We start from the raw sequence: 23,873 nt of genomic DNA, 5'->3' as shown, positions 1-23,873 counted from the left end.
CAGTGCCAGCTGTTCCCCACAGCCACCAAGAACCACGCCAGTGCACGACCAGCAGGCAAAGAAGGTACCGAGCACAAGCTGAAATACAGGAAAGTCTATTTAAACATAGAGATAAAAACCTTTTTAACTATGAGGGTGGTCAGACGTTGGAACACGTTGCCCAGAGAGGCTGTGGAGTGTCCTGTGCTTGGAAACACTCAAAATGCCCAGAGGTGCCTGCCAACCTCAGCCCTTGCTCCAGTTCTGTGAGCTTAGAGGAGACTGTGGCAACACAAAGTTTGCTAAAATACAACTGTTAGATTTTTCTTGTTTACACATACAGTAGAGTGTGAATCCCTTACAGGAAAAATTGCTTGAAAATGGGCTTCCAACCCATTTTTCCCTGTGAACTAAAAAGAATCTTGTTTTCTAACATATCAAGAGTTAGACAAAATAAAGGAAAGTAGAGGAGTTGACCCACTGGCTGCACGAGGAAGCTGGTAAAGCACGTGTAGGCAAGGACTAGAGACAGACAGGGGTGGGTGCTTGGCTCCCCTTCAGAGCTTCCATGAAAAGGGAGAGATGTTTATGAAGGCATAGGCAATAACTACGTAATTATTAAAACTATATTCATGATACAGCCAAATGACATGCATCACACTCTCCTCTGAGAAAATAAAGATGGAGAACGCTGCATTGCAGATGACTTCTTATTTTAAAACGGTGGAGTATGAGGGATAAAAAAAAAAATTTGCTAGGCACAGAAAAAGTGAACATTGTCTAAATGTTGGAAATAAAAATATGTAAAATACAATTTCATTAGTGTGCTGTCTTTTAAGCTCTAAAAACTATTATTCTTACCAATGCATTCCACAGAAACCATCAAACACCAACGTCTAAACCAAGAAAAATACAAAATTAATTAATTCTTGATAATATTGAACACTTAAAGAGTTCTTTACATCCACAAAAAAAGAGTGGTGTATGAACATTAATTGTGGTAGGTGAAAATACTCTGATTTTTACTTCAACAGAATCCTGACACCAGATCCAATCAGAACTACAGTGCGTTGGCAATAGCTCAGGAATTGACAATTTTCTAGAATAGAATGGAAAATGAAAGCACTTAATTTTGGAATTTGATTTTGGAAATCCATAAAATATCTTTTATGAAAATGTCAGTATGTTTATTTTTAATTGTAGGCAGATTGACTCTAACACTATTAAAAAGAAAAGCACAAGTTGTTTGTGTCATCATTTGGGCAACTGATTGATTAGTCATCATTGGATCAGAATTCTAACAGTATTACTGAATTATACTCCTTTCAGTATTTGAAGAAATCTGCTGGTAGCCACATACTGCCTTATAACTTCTCTCTTTAGGCTTCGGAAAGAAGCAGGTGCACAATCGTTGTTATAATCATTTTTCCTCTCTTAGCAGGAGCTGGAAGGATCAAAAGAAACATCACTTAAGATGATTATCCATGTATTAAGCAAATAAAAGTAACATACCAGGAGAAAGAATGATGGAATCTGAGATGAACCACCACAGGGCGTAGTTGGATTTTCACAGCTGCAAAGGTTCAGACAAAACAGAGATAAATACTAAAAAAAAAAGGGCCAAAACTGACTATCCATTGGTCTAGTTCCAGCTTATAATACATCTTTAAGTCTTATACCTCACTTCTAGCCCCTTCTTAATCTTAAAACTTTAGTATAATAAAAAGCAAGTAATGCACATGAATTTCATCCCTAAGGGATGCACCGAGTATCCTGAAGACTACGCCTACGCCCTTCACTGTTAATTCTTACGGCACGATCTCCAGAGCAGCAGACAGTGTGTAAGCTCTGCATGAGCTAGCAAGAGGACATCTTAATTCTGCAGCTTGTTTGGACAATAGTAATAATTACGAAGTAAGCTATAACCAACAATTTCAGTTGCACTGGTGCCAGCATGAATACAACATGACACAGCAAACAGGAAAAGCTGACCAGCTTTAATACTCCACATTTTTACTTAAGGATGTGAGAGATTTAAAAGCCTGTTTATGAATGCTAGTGTTTGGGAAGAAATGTTTTTCAGTTTTCCGTAACAAAGGGGCACTGACATAGAAAAAGCCTAAGTTGAGAATCACTGACACTGTTAAGTCACAAACTGTAATAATTATCTGTGTTCATAGGCTTCATCAGAAGCAATATTTCTACACTTCCAGAAAATCATTATGATTTCCAGGACCACAGAAACACAATGATTTTGAGCATCAAACCACTAATGATAACGAATCCAAAGCCACCTAAATTCATGTTATTATATTTTCATTATAACTCTCAAATATTCCAACTTGAACTGGACCTCCATTATACTTAACACTCTATAAGCATAAATTGTTTATATTTCCCATGAAAGATGCAATTACTAGACTTGAAATTTGATTACAGAATCATGGGGTTTAACTTAATATTTAGATGGTTGAACAATATGTCTTTAATGAATTATTACTTGACAGCACAGTAGTAACTTCATTGAGCCAACTGTATGATACATAGCTATCGTCAAGCAGGGGTTAAAACCTACAAAGCATATCCTGAAATTTTATGACATTGTGGCTTCAAGAAACAATATACCTACGCCTTTCAGCTATTTATTGATCCAAACTGACCCATCTGTGTGCATCAATCCTGCAAAAGATCATGCTGTTTTAAACAGTTGCTGTTACAAACAGCAAATCACTACTAAGTTTAAAGAACAAGGTATTTTACACAGAGTATTCTAATGTTCAAGGTACCTAATACCCCATTTACCAGAAAATATCTTAAAAGTATTTTTGCACACAGACAGATCTGCATGCATTTTAAGATCATAATCAGGATAGACTTGGTCTACGATTATAGAGAAGCCAATCCATTTTGCATAAAGTAAAAAGCCATTTAACATGAGACTTCCAGCCCCTGCACTCATTTAATAAGAGCACATTCTGAATGAAACTGTCCGTGAGTAAGTCCTGCAGGGATCTGGCTTGCCATGTGGTTGGTGCTTCTTGGTTTCCTGCTGTCAAAATGCAGTTAAACATCTAAAATACATCCAGCCCTTTTTCAATGCCATCCTAGGATGTCATTGCTTTAGCTGTCACAGGATGGGATGAATCTTGGGTTCACTGAGGTCAACAAAAAACTTCACTGGGCCAAGATGCAATTCTGAAGAGCTGTTTAAATTACAACTGGTCTTCTTCATAGTAGTTTATTTCATTGCATTCTGTGGTGTTCTTTCCACAAGAAGCTCTAAGATACAGTTTAAAGTTAAATTCCCCTTCAAGAATAAAGAAACTACAAAAAATGCAAATTCAGTCTTTATTAAAACAAGATTTGTTCTGCTGAAGGAATGAATTAACTGCAAAACATAAGCAAACAAGAAACAAAACCTTTGCTTCTGGGCATGCTCAGATCTATGCTACTACAAAGCTTTCTGGAAAAAGATTATCAGGAATGCTGTAATTCATAGCAGATAAATCATTAAAGACAAAAATTCTGGGATTTTAATTGCATTAGCATGTGAGACATTTTACTTTTTTTTATCTTTCCACAAAACATAAACAGTTGAAACACTGCTCTATTTCCAGAATAAGTATGAATTAAGATTACTCCATTCTTAGGCAGAGTTACACTAGGAGAAATGAAAATACAACAGCTAAAGAAATCAAGAATCACCTTCCCACTCCTGTTTTATGCTACTCAGTGAAGTCAGTGGACTCCCAAGCATAGGAGCACATGGAGCTGCTTGTCCTCTACACTCCAGATCAGGACACCATCCACTTGGTTACCTGTCACTCACTCAATTCCAAACAGAATGTCCTGTCCTGTAATTTAGCTCTTCATAACAAGAAAAAACCCACAACTGCTTGACTGAGGAAAAACATGGAAACAATAAATCTGAAATTAAATGAGCTGAAGATACAATGAAAGGACATCCAGTAAAGGCAGTGGACAAGTTTGTAAAATCCTTCTATTTTTACAAACTCATATTGTGCCAAATGACCACAGACAGTAGAGACAGAGAAGCAGGTAGAAAATTACAGCATCAAGCAAGAGCACTGCAAAATACATTACCAATTACACGAATATGAAAATCACAAGAATGGGTATTCTTATTTGGGCACGGATTTAGCATGAAACTTAAATACAAGTTCAGATTCAGTCATAGTCTCATTATGAATACAACTAAATACCTTATTTTATCTGATCCCCAGAGAGGAGCACTTTCGTACTACAATTATGAGAACATTGGATGCAAAAAATCCTATCAGAAAAGGAACTGAAGAACTGCCACGTGCAAGCATCAGACATTCGAAGTTTTGGGGACTTGCTAGTCCATGGTTGGTTGGTACCTGGCACAGTAGGAGTCTGGGTCACACTCAGGGTTCACAAGTAAATAATAAAAATCAAGCTGTTTAGAATGAGATTGTCTTAAAAGGCTGAATATTTTGGGAGGGGAGAGACCTTTTTTTTAGATTATGAACTGTATAAAAATCATGAGTATGAACTTGCAGAAGGTCAAAATTACATATGCAGAGAAGCAGTTATAACATTTTTCTGAACTATTATAAAATATCCTGCATCTAACTCCTGCCAATTAGATTCAGAAAGCATGACTTTATTACTCCTTAATCCAGTTCTCTTTTCTTGCTTCTCTAGATTAAGACACGTGAACACACTGACAAATACGTGTGTCCACAAACATTAAGATACCAAAAAAAACCCTAAAATGCCCCCACCCCCTCAGTCCAACCCAACCAATCCTCCCATCAGTTTCAGTGAGTTATTTCAGCTCTGAAGTTTCCCACTGGTGTAGACTTCACAATCATGTTTTGAAGTTTCAGCCATTCTGCTAACTAAACATCGCTACTCAATAACGGCAGCAGAATCTGTATCATTTATCTGACAGGGAAGCATTTGACTAATTCCTGAAGCTCCCAGAAAAATTTTCTCCTTCATGCACGTGATATTTTGAGTGTCTGCCCTTTTCTATCTTTCACACATATCTTCATCAATTCACTTTCCGAAGCAGTGTCTACGTTTACATTTCCTATCACAGTCTCCCCTCTTTCCTCGCAGTCATTGAGCATGCACAGAAGAGGTTTCTGAACAGTCAGAAGTGAGCCACAGAATAACACCAAGCTTACAGAAAATCTTATTTTGACAGTTAACCACAGAAATGTTTCCAGACTTGTGCCCCAAGTCTTACTTTTTAGAAAAAAAACACTACATTTCATTCTTGTTGCTCTTTTTTTTTTTTTTTAAACGGAAAATATACAGCTACTTACACTTTTATTTAAATATAATACATTTTTCTTTTTAAAATACCCACCCTGAAAAGGGGGTCTATTATTTACAAAAAAAAAAAAAAAAAAAGACAGTACAGACAGTACAGGCTAAAAAATATTAGTCATTCTATGGTACTCAAGATATTTTATTACTCAAGGTTTCAAGGAAAAGTTATGTGCTGGAGAAACACAAGCTTGCAATGGATGAGTATGGAGAACAGTATTTTTGGCTGTAAACAAATACGTCCTAGTGATCTTAAAGTACAGTGTGCATTAAACCTTATTCACAGACAAAACAATTCATGCTCTTCGTGTGTACAGTATTGTGAAAAACAAGATGGAAGAAATTAGATAAGAAAACATTCTTATATCACAAAAATATGTTATAGTGGAACTTATCTATAGAGTTAATTTAAAGCTTTGCTTTAAAACAAACTTTATTTAAAAAACTGCTTTTGCTTTATCTAAAAAATCACCTTTCTATAAAAACCATTCCTTTAAAACTTTACTTTAAAAAATCAGTTTTATATTAGACAAAATATTAAATTATACAGGCACAATTAGTTAAGAGGGCTATAAGAACTCAGATTATAACCCTTCATTTTCCAGTGACTTGCAATATAGTCATAAGACCCTGTGTGTACTGACAACTACAGGAAAATTCATCCATAGAAATCAACTTCTATTTCAAAACTAAAATAAATAATTTAAGAAAAAAATAAAAAATCTGTCAGACCATGTTTCACTTGAAAAGGAACTTGGTTTCCAGCTGGCTTAGGTACTTGCACATCTTTTATTTATCCTGGAAAATACGCACATACGTTAAAAAAATCCCCAAAATATTTTTAACAAGTGGTTTATGATGACTGATTTTACATTTTCTTCAGATGTTGTATATTAAAATACAACATTTCAACGTTCACCTTTATCTCAAGCCAGAACAGTGACCCTTGACACTTCAAAAAATAAATCAAGAATGATTCTGTTTTTTCAAGTGAAAATTCACAGATAATCTGTTCAATGGCAGGGTCTGATCTTTCCTGTGTTTTTCTTGCATTCTGAAAGATGTATTGTACAACTATGGAACTTACAAAGACCTTTAAAGTAAGACAGATTATATAACATACCAAATTCCAGATTTACAAACCAGAGCCCTGATTGTGATTATGCTTAACTATATGCTAAACAATAAAAATGAAAAATTAATCTTGGATTTTATAGCACAGAAGTGTCTGAAAGACTGGGGGTTATGTCTCCTGAACATATTAATAAGCTGTTATGATAATAACTATTAAAAGATAAACTAAAACGAACACTACAGTCCTTTTTTGCCATAAAATCACAGTACAGCATCAGTGGCCAAATATGAATCACTATGGAATATAATTTTAATTCAACTAAATATTTTTTAACATATATTTAAATATCTGTTTAAACAGATATTTTGACTCTAATACATTTAGATGGACACTGCTTTAGGTTTATTTAAATACTTTACTGAACGTTTATAAAGAAAGTTTCAACTACAGTACACAAAAATGTAACCAACAGTACACCAATTAGTATTCATAAAAGCGCAGAAACTCAAGTTTAAGGTTAAAAGTCTAGAGTAACTCACTGCTAGTTGTTCTTACTCCCCACTAAGGAATGTGAAATTCACCAATAAACTTAATCAATAAGCTATTTAAAAAGAAAAAAAACCAAACCCTAAGCCTACATTTCTTTCGGAATTTGAGATTTCACTTTAGCCACCACCATTTGAACGGTGCCCTAGAGAGACATATTTCCCTACCAGCATGGTCCATTATTGCTTGATGAGAGCCCACAGTGATGTTTTGTCCAAAGTAACTGCTTTGGACGTGGTTTCAGGAAATAAAAATCAATATAAAATCACATACAATTATATTTTGCTTCAAGAAAGCACCGAACTGATCTGAATGGTATCATACTGTATTCATTTCAATGCCACTCTATTGGCAAGTATATATTACGTGTTGAAGGAAGTGTGCATATACACAAACACAAAATACATACACAGAATTCAGCCCAGATTAACGCATCTTAATTTAATTTCTAGCATGACAACCGACTTTTTTTGCACTTTAGAATTAGGTGGAAATACAAGAATAGGCACGATTCATATATCTTCTAATTTACCTTATTATAGTGCACTATTATGCACTGATAATACCATAAAAACAATATGATACTATTCAAGCTCATTTTTCTGATGTACAGGTGAAGTCTAGTGAAGATGATTCCAAGTGCTTTTCAACTCCAATGCACAACTTCTGCAGCTTTACACAGTAGAGAAGAGCAATACATTATGTCCCCATATTCCAGGAACAACCGAGTATACAATTGTACTTGTTTCACATTAGACTGGCTTTGCACTTTTGGCAGCTTTAGCAGAAAGGGCGCATTTAGCATCTGCTTTGTCTGTGGCCTCCTTTTGTTCCCTTTCCTCTTCCTCAATCTTTTCCAGGTGCTTGCTATAAAAAAAGTTATTTTGGTAGCTAGCTCTCACCTGGTAGAACAAGACATTTTCGAAGTAATGGTATAGCAGAAGTCCTTCTAGAGGGTTGGTTCACAGTGCTAGGGTGACCCCGATCTCCACTTACTTCCCAGTTCCTGACTTTGGAAGAAGCTCGCTCTGGCTTCTTGGGAAAAGATTCTGATGTAACTTTCTGCCTCTTTTCAGGAATCCCTGTGACAACTGTCGAGTTCAGAAAGGTCCTTTTTGGTTTCCTCCTTGCTTTTAATTTTTTAGCATCAGGCTTTTCTTTCTTAGGGTGCTTTCCCACTGTAGTTTTTCTCGTCTGGCACCTGTGGATGGAGAAAGCAGAAGATTTCTGGGCACGAGGACGAAGTTTCCTTCTCATCCCCTCTTTTTGCTGTTTTTTAGTTCTAGAAGTCTGTTTGCCAGCAGTTGCTCTGTTTCCTCTCCGCCCAACAGCACATCTGACAGATAAAGGTCCTGCAGCCTTTCTGGAAAAAAACGGTTCTTTATTAGTGCCTTCTTTTCTCTTCCACATTGCCTTTGGATTCTCCCTGTCTAACTGCTCACTCCTGATGGGGGTCAGAGGAGTTTTGGTGACCCTCTTAAATGGAGTCAATCTGCCATCTCCTTCTACCGCAGACTGGTGAGAGTTCAAAGGTGAAATGATCAGGTGTTTAAAAGAGCTCTCAACGTGAGCAGATACCAGACAATCTGTTCTTTCTGTGGAATCAGAAGAACCATCTCCCTTTTGACTTGAGGCTGCATGATTCCCTTTACCTGGATCTAGCAGGAAAGATGCTGAAGGTGAACTACAGAAGTCTGACCGACTAAGTGGCTTTGATGGCATGCTTTCTCTCTGTGCATCAGCTTGTTTCCTCGTGTTTGCATCAAAGCTGAGACTTCTGAAAAGCTGTCGAACATGGGAGGGCTTTTTGGCCCTTTCTCCAACTGTACTCTTCGGAGGCATTTTCAGAATTCGATTTGTCAGTGGGTCATAATACTTCAGAGAACACTGTTTGTATTTGTACCTTACAGAGTCCTTGCTGTCTGTGGAGTTACGATTTTTCCTCATTTTAGGAACATCTATAGGTTTACTTTTACATTGTTTTACCTCTGGGCATGAAAGTACATACACCACCGTCTTAGGCTGTACAGGACTCATAATCTTGCTGTAGGATTCAGGAAGTTTAAGGGCACATAGTCTAGTTTTCATGTTTGGAGTTTTTTCGTTCTCTGGCCACATGATGCTGGCTTTCTGATCAGCTGGATCAGATTCCCTTCTAGACATTTTTCTTTTGGCTACAGGGTAGTTCAATAGACTTGTTTGGGTGCCATGGCTGACTTTAACCACCTGGCATCTTGAAGCCAGGCGCCATGTCCTTTTTCTAGGCATTTTAAGAATTTGTGGGTTGCATAGTGTATCTGAGGCTAAACATGGGTCAAGATCAGAGTCACCACTTAAAGCATCATTAAATTCTGGCAGTGCTTTAACTGCTGCACTTTCTTTTCCATTACCCTCAGCAATACTACTCTTCTTTTCATCCTTCCGTCTTTTTTTCTTCATTCTCCTCCCTGTACAGTTGGCTGCAGATTCACTGTCAAAGTGGCAGCGAAAACGACCTTCCCTGAAATCACGCACAAGTTCTTCAATTTTTATATCATCTTCATACATTATTTGAGACCAAGTCTTTCCCACAAAAGAAGGAGGCACATGAGGCAGAGCTGGAAGAACTGGTTCTTCAGTACGAACTACGACATCCTGTTTCACTGCTTCTATTTTCTTTACTGACTCACTTTTTAAAACAGAAGAGAGCTGTGTTCCATAGTCTTTATCCTGCAGACTTATTTGGACCTCTTTTAGGAGTGCTATATCTTTTACAGCTGCCTTGGGCAAGTCTCTTCCTGCCTGAATAGGTGCATCACAGTCAAAACTCATTTCAGAGCCCTCTAAATGAGTATGGTCCAGAAGTGATGAAAAAGTCAAACAGGGATTATTCTCTTCTTTGAAATAGACATCTTCAGATGTCGTTCCATGGCAGTATTTCAAAATAACATCTTCAATAGTTTCATCCACTGAACTTTCATCACCTCTGTTTGCCTTCACGTTTTTGCATCTTGCTAGTTGTGGGGATGTCCCAAGATCTAGGGAGCTGCTGATACCCCCAGTATCCCTGAGACGGAAATCAGACGCCAAAGTTTCATCCTGAGTTTGAAAACCATCTCGTTTTGAGAGAGATTGACCTGAGGTAATACATAAAGAATTGCTGTAGCTGCACATAGGATTCTGACGAGAAACTGAAGAGTGTTTTGGGTGAACCAGCGCTGGAGGAGGATTCAAGCATGAGTTCAATAACATATCACTATTGCGTACCTCCATTCCTTTTTTATCACATCCACTACGTGGAATTAGATTTGATGTTGCCAAATTCCTAACATTTTTCTTAGGATTCACAGAAGAACTATGGATTAAAGGACTGACAGAAAACTGCTGAGATACAGGGCTCACAGTTGTAAGCTGGACTTCATGGCTATGACTTGCAATTTGAGCATCTTTCAGGATGTCCCGTTTCTCACTGCTACAAATGCCCATAGACTGCTGTGACATTCTCAGAACGTGTTCCTGCCCTCTTCTTGGCTTCTGAGTGAATGCTTGTGTTAAAGAAGTTTTCTTTGTGCCCTTATGAGACAGGCATGGAGCAGAAGAGCGTATTTCACCAACAGACTCCTGTTCTTGGCTGGAAATCTCCTGTGTGTTTCTGTTCCCCTTTTTCTCCATCTCTTGTGAGGATGGACCAGCAATCCCAGCAGCCTCTGGAGTGACAGGGAGTGGCATGTCATCATAGGTTGGTCTAAAGGGGAGAGAAAAAAAACTCACTTTATATAAATACTGTAAACATGCTTAAGATTTTTCAATAGTGTTCTTTAAAAAAAACAATAGTGTTCTTTAAAAAAAAAAAAGAGATATAATTGCCTAGAGTACATCACATCTAATGAACAAACTCAAATTACCATCTCTGCTACTTCAGCAGAGATATTCCATTTTAAAAAAGGGTGGAGGGAGAGGTGGGAACATTCCACAAAGCTAGAGGTAATAATTTGGTCATTAGTCTTCAGGCAACCAGCCATTCATACTCACAAGAGTATTGAAGGAGCTGGCGGATGTCCCTTCCAAACCTCTTTCCATCATCTTCCAGCGGTCCTGGCTGACTGGGGAAGTTCCACTGGACTGGAGGCTGGCTAATGTTGTGCCCATCTACAAGAAGGGTTGCAGGGAGGATCCAGGGAACTACAGGCCTGTCAGTCTGACCTCACTGCCAGGGAAAGTCATGGAACAGGTGATCTTGAGTGCTATCATGAAGCACATGCAAGAGAACCGGGTGATCAGGCCCAGTCAACATGGGTTTACAAAGGGCAGATCTTGCCAAACTAACCTGATCACCTTCTATGACAAAATCACTCGACTACTGAATGGGGGAAAGGCTGTGGATGTAGTCTTCTTGGACTTCAGCAAAGCCTTTGACACAGTTTCTCACAGCATTCTGCTTCAGAAACTGTCAGCCTCTGGCCTGGACAGGCACACACTCTCCTGGGTTGAAAACTGGTTGGATGGCCGGGCCCAGAGAGTGGTGGTCAATGGAGTTAACTCCAGCTGGAGGCCAGTTACAAGTGGAGTTCCTCAGGGCTCGGTGCTGGGTCCAGCTCTGTTCAATGTCTTTATCAATGACCTGGATGAAGGCATTGAGTGCACCTCAGCAAGTTTGCGGATGACACTAAGCTGGGAGGAAGTGTGGATCTGCTGGAGGGTAGGGAGGCTCTGCAAAGGGATCTGAACAGGCTGGACTGCTGGGCCGAGACCAATGGCATGAGGTTTAACAAGGCCAAATGCCGGGTCCTGCACTTGGGGCACAACAACCCTATGCAGCGCTACAGACTGGGGGAAGAGTGGCTGGAGAGCTGTACAGAGGAGAAGGATCTGGGGGTAATGGTTGACAGCTGACTGAACATGAGCCAGCAGTGTGCCCAGGTGGCCAAGACGGCCAATGGCATCTTGGCTTGTATCAGAAACGATGTGACCAGCAGGGCCAGGGAGGTTATTCTCCCTCTGTACTTGGCACCGGTGAGACCACACCTTGAGCACTGTGTTCAGTTCTGGGCCCCTCACCACAAGAAGGATGTTGAGGCTCTGGAGCGTGTCCAGAGAAGAGCAATGAAACTGGTGAGGGGGCTGGAGAACAAGTCTTATGAGGAGCGGCTGAGAGAGCTGGGGGTGTTTAGCCTGGAGAAGAGGAGGCTGAGGGGAGACCTTATTACTTTCTACAAATACCTGAAAGGAGGTTGTGGAGAGGAGGGAGCTGGCCTCTTCTCCCAAGTGACTGAGGACAAGACAAGGGGGAATGGCCTGAAACTCCGCCAGGGGAGGTTCAGGTTGGATATCAGAAAAAAATTCTTCACAGAAAGAGTCATTGGACACTGGCAGAGGCTGCCCAGGGAGGTGGTCGAGTCACCTTCCCTGGAGGTGTTTGAGGAACGGGTTGATGAAGTGCTTAGGGACATGGTTCAAGGGAGTGTTAGGAATGGTTGGACTCAATGATCCAGTGGGTCCTTTCCACTGGATCTGGAAATTCTATGATTCTATGATTAAGAATGGCCAAACCATTCTTTTTCCAGGTCTTCACCTTAATTGCTATCAATAGCATTGTATCAAATCCTTAAGTAATAAAAGTGCAGAGACAACACAAAAGCAATGTACCTGGACAACATTTATATAAATACATTCCTTTCTAAATTGTCTTCAGTGTGAAAGTTTCACATCAAATGGGCAAAATTTACTGCTCAGCATCGGAACAGAAATAAGAACTCGCAATACATGCGTTCTACCAACACGTATTTAAAACAAAAGCCAGCTATATTGTACCTGCTGTCATGGTATCTGTGGGGATGATGCTGTAAAACATCCTGCAGGAAACGTTCCATCAAGCTACTGGTACCCATACGATTCCTACAGTAAGTGGTAAAATGTCTGTGCTGGGAGCTGAAAACATGCTGGCAAAAGATAAAACAGATGACTAGTTTAATACTACTGTTAACACACTGGCCTCTTCCTAAAAATTACTTCCCAGGTTAAACATGACACTGTTCCCCAGGTTAAATATTACACTGTTGCTGTGAAAATATTTAAATAAAAAGAGAAATCTTCAGGCTTTTTTACTTTAAGTCAAGATTTTAAGCATGCTTAGGGAGTCTCAAATAATACTAAACATATTGAGACATCTTTCTGAGTTGGAACCTAAATTAGCAGCTCTGACAGCTGCTCACAAATTTCTTGTAATAGTACAAATATTCTAAATGTATCTATAAATTACTATTAAAGTATTCTTAAACTTCATATGAGTAAACATCCTGTAATTCACTCACGTTAAGGAGAATTTTCATAATCACAGAACATTACAATAGGCTTCTACTTTCTAATTAGAAAAGTCTAAAAGACAAGAGGCGGACAGAATTAAAGAACAGAAACCAGTTGATCAAATGTCTTCAGCCTTGGTATCTAACATATTAACTCTAATAGCTTAGGATATATACAGATCTCAAAATTAAAGGCTCAGAAACAAACCAGGTAGATGCAATGCATGGTAGTGTGCCACATCAGAAAAGCAGACTGCAGTAGCCCTGCCACTCCATCAGCATCTTTTTAACAGGTAACAAATAAGAAAGATATCTTCTTCCCAGTAGATACATTGTACAATTCACAAATTGATTATTTTTCATTCAATATTGGTTGTTCAATGTAGAGACTGGTATTTTATAACCTGATAAAGCCTTTTGGTACCCCTTGCTATCTGCTGCTGAATTATGCAGAAACCGCCTCACCTGTTCCAGATTACTGTAGTGTATGTGACAACAGTTGCAGTATCCCTGTCTGTTCTGCACAGTGGATACTCCAGGCCGAGGATGTTCTTGCCCTCTTGCGTGTAAACTGAAAGAAGTAGGTAATATTACCAAGACATTTCAGCAAAAAAAAAATGAGAAAGGTTGGGTTGTTTAATTAATCTTCTTAACATGGAAATTCTAAATATCTATCTTACTATAGAGCTGGAACAAAAGTGTAAGATAAATATTTGTTTCAGAATTGTAATGGCAAATAGGACTACATATTTTAAGGTATTCCCAAGCAAATTTCACTACAGAAAACTTTCTTTAAATGCAGAACAAAGGACAACAGGTAGAAGGCACAGCTAAAACAAATGCTAATTTCAGTCAGCTGAAATCTGGAGAGAATTGTCTCTTCAGAAAAAAGCAGTCATCTTTTCATTCTTCTGGTTTTGAGTATTTTGAAATTCAAAAAATAGACTAAAGACAAAGAAATCTCAACACCCACACATTAGTTTTGGTCACTACAATGCTCCTTCCCCACGGTTTTAATAGTATGTGAGTACAAGACAAGAAAGACTCACATCATACGCTTGATCTGTATTGCACCACTGTCATCCAGTTTGGCTCAGGCTCCGAAGAGGTAAATGCCTGCCCGCAGCTGGGCCAAGAACTCCTCCAGGAAACCCACAAGGAGCAATGTGACACAGTGAACACCAATAAGCTGTGGGTATAATGAGCCTCTTACACAGCTCGATTACATGCAATTTAACTATGAATCAAACACTTTTATCCCATAAATACGACAGCCTAAGTGAGCCTTCTCTGAGCTGTCCCTGCACAGCAGCATGGCTGCACAGCAATGATCTCCCTTCACACTGGGACACCTCTCAAGGGAGACACTTGAAGAAACAAGATCTCTTACCAACGACAGAACGCTTGTGAATGCCATCTGAATCCTCCCTGGACAGCAGCTGGACTGCACGCCAGGCAATTCTCCTCTTTAACAGGGATTAGTTGTTTAGCTTAAATACGTAATATTTTGAATAGAATAAATAATTCAGAGTTATAATATTGTGTGATTTGGTATGCTGTTCGCTTAGCCTTGCTTAGCTTAGCATGAGTAACTAGACTTGCTGAAGCACTAGGCCACAAACTGGGAATTTCCACTCAAAAACTTTCTAAGGCACATAATCTGTTCAGTTAAAACAAGGCCTCCAGAGTCAACCAGAACAGAAAAATTCAGGGCCTTCAAGGATGCAATTCATAAATACCAGCTGCACTAAAACAAGGTAAGGACCTGTCTGAAAAACAGTGAAGGAATACAATAAAGAACAAGAAGATCCCAGACCCAAATATTACTACTGCACCAAACCATTGCATGAGGGGCAGGTAAATAGTCTGTAAGGGTATAAATCCTCAGTGATTTCTTGGTTTGTGTCAGCCTTGTCTCTCCAGAGTTGACCATGATGCTGTATCCCTCTTATAAATTATTTATTTTATAAAATATGATGCCTGAAAATCTGCTTCACAAAACCTCGTATTTGAAATTTGGAGCAAACCCAGACCAGGTACATACACAAAGTGTAAGTGAACTGGGGACAGGGATGATGAAACTTTGAAATCTTAGCTAAGTGACAGAGGGAATTAAGTGTGCACATATGATCCTTTGTGCTATAGGCACATATAATCCTTTAGATATAAGCACACATAACCCAATTTTCCCTTTCTATATTTCCTCCATGCAGTAAGTAATAGCATGACCTCATCATTGAGATCTGTTAAGTCATGCTTTTAACTAAGAGTTTTATCAAAAAAACTCATTCACAACAACCATTACACAAAATAACAGATAAGGCTGAAAACCAGATTCTTCCTATTTTACTAAGCTAGATGCCAGTTAGATCTTCACATAACTTACCTGCTATTGCTGTCCTGTCGCAGAGAGCCTTCAACACCATGTCTTTCAACTCCTATAGAAAAACAAAACAAAACAGAATATCAAAGAGGTAGAATAGTTTTACCTGCAATTAGTTACTTCTCTTACATTGCACTTGCCGTAACTGCTCTTTTAAAGGAAGATAAAAAGTTCAAGAAAGCATGTAGAGAGATCTCCTTTTGTCCTCAAAGTTCATCCAAAAGCCTCCTAAAATAAGCTTTACTCTTTCATGGTTGAGGTGAGGGGGCAATTTTTCTACTGATTAGTCTGGGGTCAGTACTAGGTGATCTGCATTTATGCTGCTACATCTGTGATCACAAAGATAAAATGCAGCATGTCTTAAACAGCTTATTACAGGACAAGGAAATTCTATCTACATGGAAACTCTGTGGATGATTCAGAAGTCAGTTCTTCCATCCATGTCCCATAATGAAATTTAGGAAACTGAAGTATGCAATTGAAACTGTTGTTAATTATTATAGTAACTGCAACAAAAACATATACTTTAAACTACTCACCTTGTGCTGAAGAAGCAGAAACTTCATCAGATGGTTTAAATCTGTCAAACATCTGTAAGTAAAAAATAACTGAGAATAAAAAATAAAAAAACCTAGAGTAAAGCCTATCCCTCAAGTTCACCCTCGAACCCAAGCTCCAAGCTGTTCAGAAGCACCACACTATTTCAGCTGTAGAACAAGACGACTTAAAAGAAGCTGCATTGTAAAAATAAATTTCTGCTCTACTAGGTTACACTAATATTATGCTTAACAATGCACGTTAGCTTTGATAGAAGGGGCTTATTTCTGATCTAATTAACAAAGTCAAATACTATACTTATGAATACAGTTTAGACTCTTAGGTTATCAAGCAATAACCTTGTCAAATTAATTTAATTACTTAATTTCCTAAGTTGCCTTTAAAATAAGGGTGAAAGACTGAGTTATTAAAAACTACACAGACCTAGACCATACAAAATAATTATCCAGGCTGGAAAACTAATCCTTATTGCTCAAAAGACATGCAAACCAATATTGAATCCCAGTTTTTAATTAAAATATGACTACAGCAACATGCAGTTACATGCTTTAGGGTGCCCAAACACAAAGGGCTTCCAAGTTTCCTACAGTCCTTTTACATCATGGAATGCAAGCACACAATCAGCTTTCTAGTACAAACTTAGGAGTCACCAACCTTCTTCATCCACCAAGCCGACTCCAGACTAGCAAACAATAAATGTTGAACAGGAGGCCATTTGCAGTGCAGGACACATATCTTTTCTCATCCCATCTGGCAACAACGAATTTAAAGAGCCTTTTAAAATACAGTTAATAATGCATGTTTTCCATGCCCTAAAGCATGTAATTTTTTCAGTACCACTTCGCAAACACATCAGTCGATAAACGAATAAATCTCTTTTTGAAGTCTGCAGTACATCCCTCCTTTTATTATGGAAATTGTTTTGACAGTCTTTGCTACACAAATGTTAACCATTCCTCTAGAATAACTTTGTTCCTTATCTATTAACATTTTGGATGTTAGCAATCATGAAATTAATTATACAATAACAGAAAACAAATACTTCAATATTAACCAAATTGAAATGAAACTGTTTTTAGCATCATTTCTGAACCTGCTCAGAAAAACAACATTTTATTCTGCTTATGTTACATAAACTAGTTTGATATTGTGCTAATACATTAACTGGAAATCTCACAGTGGGTTGGATATTCAAAGCATTTTATAAATTAATTATTACACAGTCAATGAAGTATTATCATTAGCATTACAGACAGGAAAACAGAAAGGGCACAATAACTTGCACAATCACAGTGAAAGTACCACATCCTGTCTCAAAACTTGGGACTTAGCAATTCTTAGAGCTGCTCTAATCTTGCCACTTCTGTAATTGTGGGATGACAAACTCAGTTTCAAATCACTTTTACTTTCTATCTTTTCTGAAGTGTTTTTACAAGAATCATTCCTTCCTTCTCCTTTACTGTTCTCATATATGTAGAAAAGATGTTCCTGTATGATACTACATACCACTGGGCTTGACACATGTATTTTTGTTTGTTTTCTTTAAAATTTGTTTTGGTCCTTCCCCAGCTGTGTACTGCTCATTTTCTTATAGCAGGGCTGTCATAGCAGTTATGGTCAGAAGGAATATCTTAATAACTCAAGTTAAACCAAACCAACCAAACCAACCAAAACACTCCTAAACAAAACCCTCCAACAAACCAAACCACCCAGCCAAAACACCAGACTCATTCTCCTACTCACAGTGTATCAATTCATGTAATAATAATATTACACACACTCCTTCCCACAAACCTCCAGCTGTTCTTATAAACCTTCATATCAGGCAACCAAGAAAAGCTTTCTGGATTGATCAGCTGATCTTGATCACTCTGTTCTGTATCCTAAAAAGAGCTGGAATCCCCAAAAAAGTGAAGGAAAAATCCACAAGACTCTCTTTTGTGAATGATGCTTTATGGAAAAAAACTTGTTCCACGTGCCTGAAATCAACTTACTGATTTTAGTAAGGTCTTACTATAAACATATATTTTTTTCTTAAGCTAAAGCTACAAATATGGAGTGTAGTAAGAGTGTAGCAACCAGAGAGGAGACTATCCCACTGACAGGGTGGTAAGACAGTCATAGCAGCAGGCACCACAATCTCTCACACCAATCCACTGCCTCAAACCTCAATACACAAATCATAGAATCATAATAGTTGGGGTTGGAAGAGACCTTAAAGCTCATCCAGTTCCAACCCCCCTGCCATGGGCAGGGACACCTCCCACCAGACCAGGCTGCCCAAGGCCCCATCCAGCCCGGCCTTGAACACCTCCAGGGATGGGGCAGCCACAGCTTCCCTGGGCAACCTGGGCCAGTGCCTCGCCACCCTCAGCGTGAAGAAGAATATCTAGTTTCACCTCAGAGATGCCAGATGGTGGCAATCACAGTATATTGGATGATAATTACTACAACAGTTTGTTACTTCCTTATCTCAAGGAATGATTTCAGTGGTGGTGCAGTACCGAGAGTTCATCCAATTCTGGTAGTTACACCCGCAGGACAAGACATAGACTCAAACCAAGCTAGGAGCACAGTAACTTTAAACAGCACAGGACTATAAGAATAATTACACTGCACTGCTCCTGTTTGGATCTCCTGGATGTTTCTACAGTTCAAGAACATACAATGGGCCAGATTTTCTCACTGGAGAAGGGGTGCAATAGGCAAAACTTGTAAAAGCCTGGCTATTGCTGACTAACTAACAGAAAAACATCAGAGGAAGACCTTTCTGAGATATTATGCACAAAGCTGACATGAAAGGAAAGCCTATTCCCCTCATCTCAGTGTTTTACGAGAACATTAATGTACAGAATAAAGAAAAAATCTGAACTCGAACTGTATACAGCTTGCTTACCACCTGAAGGCAAGCTCCAATCACAGGCTAGTAACATAAAGGAAATCTGCTGTGTACATGCCTTAGATGTCACCAAAATCTGGAAAGCCTAACAGCAATCCTTACTTTATCAAAATAGAAACCACAGCTACAAATCCACCGAGGATTTTTCAGATGTCCATGCAAAGCCTGCAAAATTCTAGTTTAGTTAAGATACTTCGAACTGTAAATATCTTAAACTGTTGGATGAACAAAATAGACTATATCTGTACAAGAGGTAGCTTAAACACACATAAAAACAACTGGCTACAGAGTGTTTGATGTGGCAAACTTCTAACCAGGCTACTTCATCTGTCTCTAATGCCAATACTTCTTTATGGTTTTACCGAATTACTCTGTATGCAGTGGCCAGAGGGTGGAAAGCCTCAGACAATCCCATTCAACAGGCGAAATCCACAAAGAGGCAACCAAAAGGCATAAAATGTACACATGAAGAAAAATAATTTCCGACAGTACATGGAGGTGCCAAGGCACCACTGAAACTCTCCAGACAGCGTCATTCCTGCACTGCAGCGGGCAAAATAGAAACAAAAAAGGGGCAAAACGCCCAAAACAGCTCCTGCACAAACACCTCATAAAGTCTCTGCTGAGGTTTTTCCCTCCACCTGAGAGGGTCAGGCAGAGGGAGAATCAAGGAGGGAACTCCCTGTTAAACAAAGCTACCTGTGTCCCAATGGCATCAGCACAACCAGGGAGGCGGCCGCTTACTTCAGGAGCCACTTTTGCCCCTTTCTGTTTATACAAGCCCATTCTCTTGGGGGAGCCCTGCCTTGCACAGCTGCAGGGACAGGATGGGACGAGATGGCACGGGAGAAGACGGATGGGCTCGGATGAGATGGCACGGGACAGGACAGCACGGGATGAGATGGGACAGGACAGGTTGGGATGAGACACCACAGGATGGAACAGCGCAGGATGAGATAGCATGGGACAAGGCGAGACAGGACAAGGCGAGACGAGATAAGACAGGCTGGGATGAGATGGCACAGGACGGGATGGGATGGCACAAGACGGCATGGCACAGGTTGAGACGGGTTGGGATGAGATGGCACAGCATGGGATAGTAAGATGAGATGGGACAAGATGGGGCAGCACGGGTTGGGATCATATGGTATGGTATAGGACAGCACAATATGAGACGGCATGGGACAGCATGGCATGGACAGGATGAGATGGCACAGGCTGGGACAGCACGGGACAAGACAGCATAGGATGAGATGAGATGAGATGAGATGAGATGAGATGAGATGAGATGAGATGAGATGAGATGAGATGAGATGAGATGAGATGGGACAGCACGGGTTGGGAAGAGATGGCACAAGACAGCACAGGACAAGACAAGATGGGAAGAGATGGGACGAGATGAGATGGCATGGGTTGAGATGAGACAGCACAGGACGAGAAGGGGCAAGACGGAACGGGGCCACATGGCACAGGACAGGACAAGAAGAAATCGGACAAGATGGGGCAAGATGGGACGGGACAGGACAGGACAGCACGGGACAGGACTAGATCGGACAAGACAGGAAGGCACAGGATGGGATGAGACAGGACAGCACGAGACAGGACAGCACGGGATGGGATGGGTTGGGATGAGATGGCACGGGATGAGACAGGATGAGGCGGGACCGCACAGGATGAGACAAGATAGGATGGGTTGGGACAAGACGGCAAGAGTCGGGATGAGATGGCACAGGACGAGACGGCACGGGACAAGACGAGATGGGATGGTGTGGGATGAGACAGGACAGCACGGGACGGGATGGTACGGCAGGCGATGGGACGGGATGGCACGGGACAAGGAGGGATGGGACGACATGGGGCAAGACAGGACGAGACAGGATGTCACGGGACGAGACGAGACGGAACGGGTTGGGATGAGATGGCACGGGCCGAGAAGGGACGGGGCGAGAAGGGACGCCCCCCGCCGCGCGCTCGCATCCTCCCGCCGCCCGCCTCGCTGCCCGGCGCCGCCTCACCTCCATCGCTCCCCGTGAGCTCTTCCGTGCCGCGCGGGGTCAAGGGACGCCATCCTCGCTTCCTGCTCCGGGTCGGGGCGGAGGGGCGGGATCTGCCCGGCTCGGGGCTCCGCTGCGACTCGCGGGTTCGAGTCCCGCGGTTGTGGGGCGCGGCTCCAACAGGGCGGGGGCGCCTCCTTCCCTCAGCACCCATCGCGGTTTAGGACACGTCTCTGATGAGTTTCATTCCAACCACTGCGATAGTTTGTTTTTTCTCCTTCCAAACACGTTATTCGATGTGCTCGAGAGCAGGCTGCCGGCTTTATGCTTTCCTTTCTCTCCAAACACACCTCGCTTTGCACAGCTCACCTTGTTCAGGTGGATTTCATCACAAAGTGAAAGGCCTTCGTTTGGCTTGAAATGGTGATTTGTAGGTGGTGAGACGGAATGTCAGCTGCAATGTCTTAAAAAAAACCCAAAACCAAAATAACGACTAAGATAATGAGAACGACCCTTCCTGTCACACCAGGGACGTTGAGATTGACCACCCGGATATGGGTGGAATTGATTTCATCCCCCCTGGGTCTGCAATGAGGTTCCAGGAATGAGGCGTGCTTGTCGCTTCGTGGAAAAATACGACTATTGAAACACCTCTGCGTACATAAAGCTCTCTGAAATCACTGTTCGGTAGGAGCACCCCGAGAACAATGAATCCAGGGTCTTCCCCAGCGCTGTAGAGAGTGTACCTGTCTTAATAGTTAAATTAAACTACTAAGAGTAAGTGTCTTTGTTTCAGACTCAGATGGCATTACTGCCGGATCTGCTTTTCTTCAGAAATGGGTTTACAAACACGACCTAAACTGGGCTGGGGGTTTGAGCCACGTAGAGAGTGCTTCTGCCAAAAGGTTCCCTTTTGTTTTCAGCTGTAGGGTTTCTAACCTTTACCTAATCTCCTGTGGGAAAGCAGCTGTTGCATATTTCTCCAGCTATGCTGAAGTAGCAGGAATTTTTGAGCAATCTGGGCGGGCACAAAGATAATGGACACCCTTCTGTGCACAGGCAGGTGTAGATGCGGGCTCAGATTGTGCAGTGGGGGGGAAAGAATCTTAAATGCACCATAATACGGAAAATTTAAATAGAGGCTGCTGTAAAAAGAGGCTGTTGTGTGATTATGAAACCATAGTTTAGAGATAGCCACCCATGCTGAAGGAATAACACAACACAAATATCAAGTGGCAGAACAGCAGGAAAAGGCTTTTCCTTGGGAGCAGACTACCTTAGTTGCTGTTGAATTCCTTTGATGTGTGCATAGATATGACTATGTTTGCATTGCTAGAAAATAAGTATTTAGTACAGTACTAAAGTTGCCTGGTGATATTTTGTTGCCTAGTATAATGCAGAACGGAGCAAAACTAGAGCTCGTTAAAAAGAAAGGAGGGGAGGAGAATACAACTCTTCAGTTGTTTAGTTATGTATAGCATAATTTTTCTGCCTTTTAAGGCTGAGAGAATCCCCTAATGATTTTATGTTCATTTTAGCTACACTTATTTTATGAGGAGATAACTGAATAAGCTGAGACATCTTGATTTCAATACAAGTATATATGGGGGAACCAGTTACTTCGGTAACATGGAAAGGACTTTTGAATTCAGTGTCGGGCAAGTGAAAACCTAGTTTTGGATGGAAACTTATGGGCAGGGGTGCAGATTTGTAAGAATCAGTCATAACATTTTGCAGAAACAGTATTTCTGCAGAGAAGATTTACATGCGTGAAAGCTTAGGCACGTGCTCAAATTATTACATGCCAGAAGAGCTGCATTGTTTAAACCTGTTCATTTCATCAGTGGCAAACACATTTTGTAACACGTTATCGTAGGCTTAAACAGTTTACCTTTATGGTGGTTTATGGCGGGCTTAGTGAGTTACTGCGGCTCAGCTAACCTTTCATAACTTGTTGAAACAAAGGGAGCTCAGTTACATAGCTGAGGGACTGATGTGTCTTTTCCAGAATGGCTCATGTAAAACAGAAGGCCTTTTTAGCAAAGAGAAGGTTATAGACTGTATCTTATAATGCCAAATAACTTGTCCTTGGAATATTCCTGAATATTTTTGTGAGTACAGAATGTAATTTTTTATCTTTCGGACTGTTACTCAAAGATATCAGAACTCAAGCTTGTGTTGCCAAGTATTTCTTGGCTTTCAACTCTTTCTGTTTTTGTGAACTTGAGGTTGCACCTTCATTCAAGCTCAGGTAAGGTATTGAGAGATACCCCTTTCCCTCAGTCTCCTCTTTCCCGCTAGGAACCTACTCCTCACCTATGTGCATGAATAGTGAAGCAGGGCTGACAAATTTCATTTTCCCTTTTACAAATTCCTCTTCCAGTCCACACATCAGACATTTTTCTCTTTGCTATTGCCTATACTCTATTCAATTGCCATAAACTGTCCAAAACAGCTTTCACTGCTTTGCTTCTGATTTTGATTTGATTTGCTCTGTTTTTTCACTTCTGTTAGCCAAATATATGTCAAGGTTATAGTTACGTAAAACATTAAGAAAAAATGACAGAGGTAAACAAAACTGACAAAGGTTAACAGCAGCTTTTTTCCTCAAAAGAATCTCAAATTCCTTCCAGCAGTTGGGTTCAGATCATAAAGAAAGAATGTGACAGAAGAAAATCAAGGTTAGTAAAACTAGCTGGCAGGAAACTCTTGCCGAGATGTTTAGTTTGTTGCATGCTTGCTTTGTACATTCTAATTTTAAAAGCCTAATTTATCCTTAAGTTGTTGTTTTCATAAATTCTTCAAAGGAGCAGAGCCAAGTGTTGACTGACTGACA

At 40.3% G+C, this 23,873-nt stretch overlaps 1 protein-coding gene across 5 annotated transcripts; it reads right to left on the bottom strand.

The window, feature by feature from the left end:
* Nucleotides 1-3,333: 3,333 nt before the first annotated feature.
* ZDBF2 (zinc finger DBF-type containing 2) lies at nt 3,334-21,117 on the bottom strand. 5 transcript variants are annotated; one of them, XM_054069852.1, is made up of 8 exons: nt 21,059-21,117; nt 16,799-16,894; nt 16,126-16,177; nt 15,590-15,641; nt 14,594-14,693; nt 13,669-13,774; nt 12,713-12,840; nt 3,334-10,646 (listed from the first exon to the last, which is right to left on the bottom strand). In XM_054069852.1, the coding sequence occupies exons 3-8, from the start codon at nt 16,150-16,152 to the stop codon at nt 7,814-7,816; spliced, it is 3,246 nt and encodes a 1,081-aa protein (XP_053925827.1). In that variant the 5' UTR covers nt 16,153-16,177; nt 16,799-16,894; nt 21,059-21,117; the 3' UTR covers nt 3,334-7,813. The 5 variants fall into 5 exon arrangements, with proteins under 5 accessions (XP_053925827.1, XP_053925829.1, XP_053925830.1 ...); XM_054069854.1 differs by lacking the exon at nt 21,059-21,117 and adding an exon at nt 19,743-20,200; XM_054069855.1 differs by lacking the exon at nt 14,594-14,693 and having other exon boundaries at nt 3,335-10,646.
* Nucleotides 21,118-23,873: the final 2,756 nt, after the last annotated feature.

This window comes from Cuculus canorus, chromosome 6 (assembly GCF_017976375.1).
Source record: "Cuculus canorus isolate bCucCan1 chromosome 6, bCucCan1.pri, whole genome shotgun sequence".
NCBI lineage: Eukaryota > Metazoa > Chordata > Aves > Cuculiformes > Cuculidae > Cuculus > Cuculus canorus.
The sequence above is the reverse complement of the archived record's forward strand: the minus strand, read 5'-3'. Positions and strand labels throughout refer to the sequence as shown.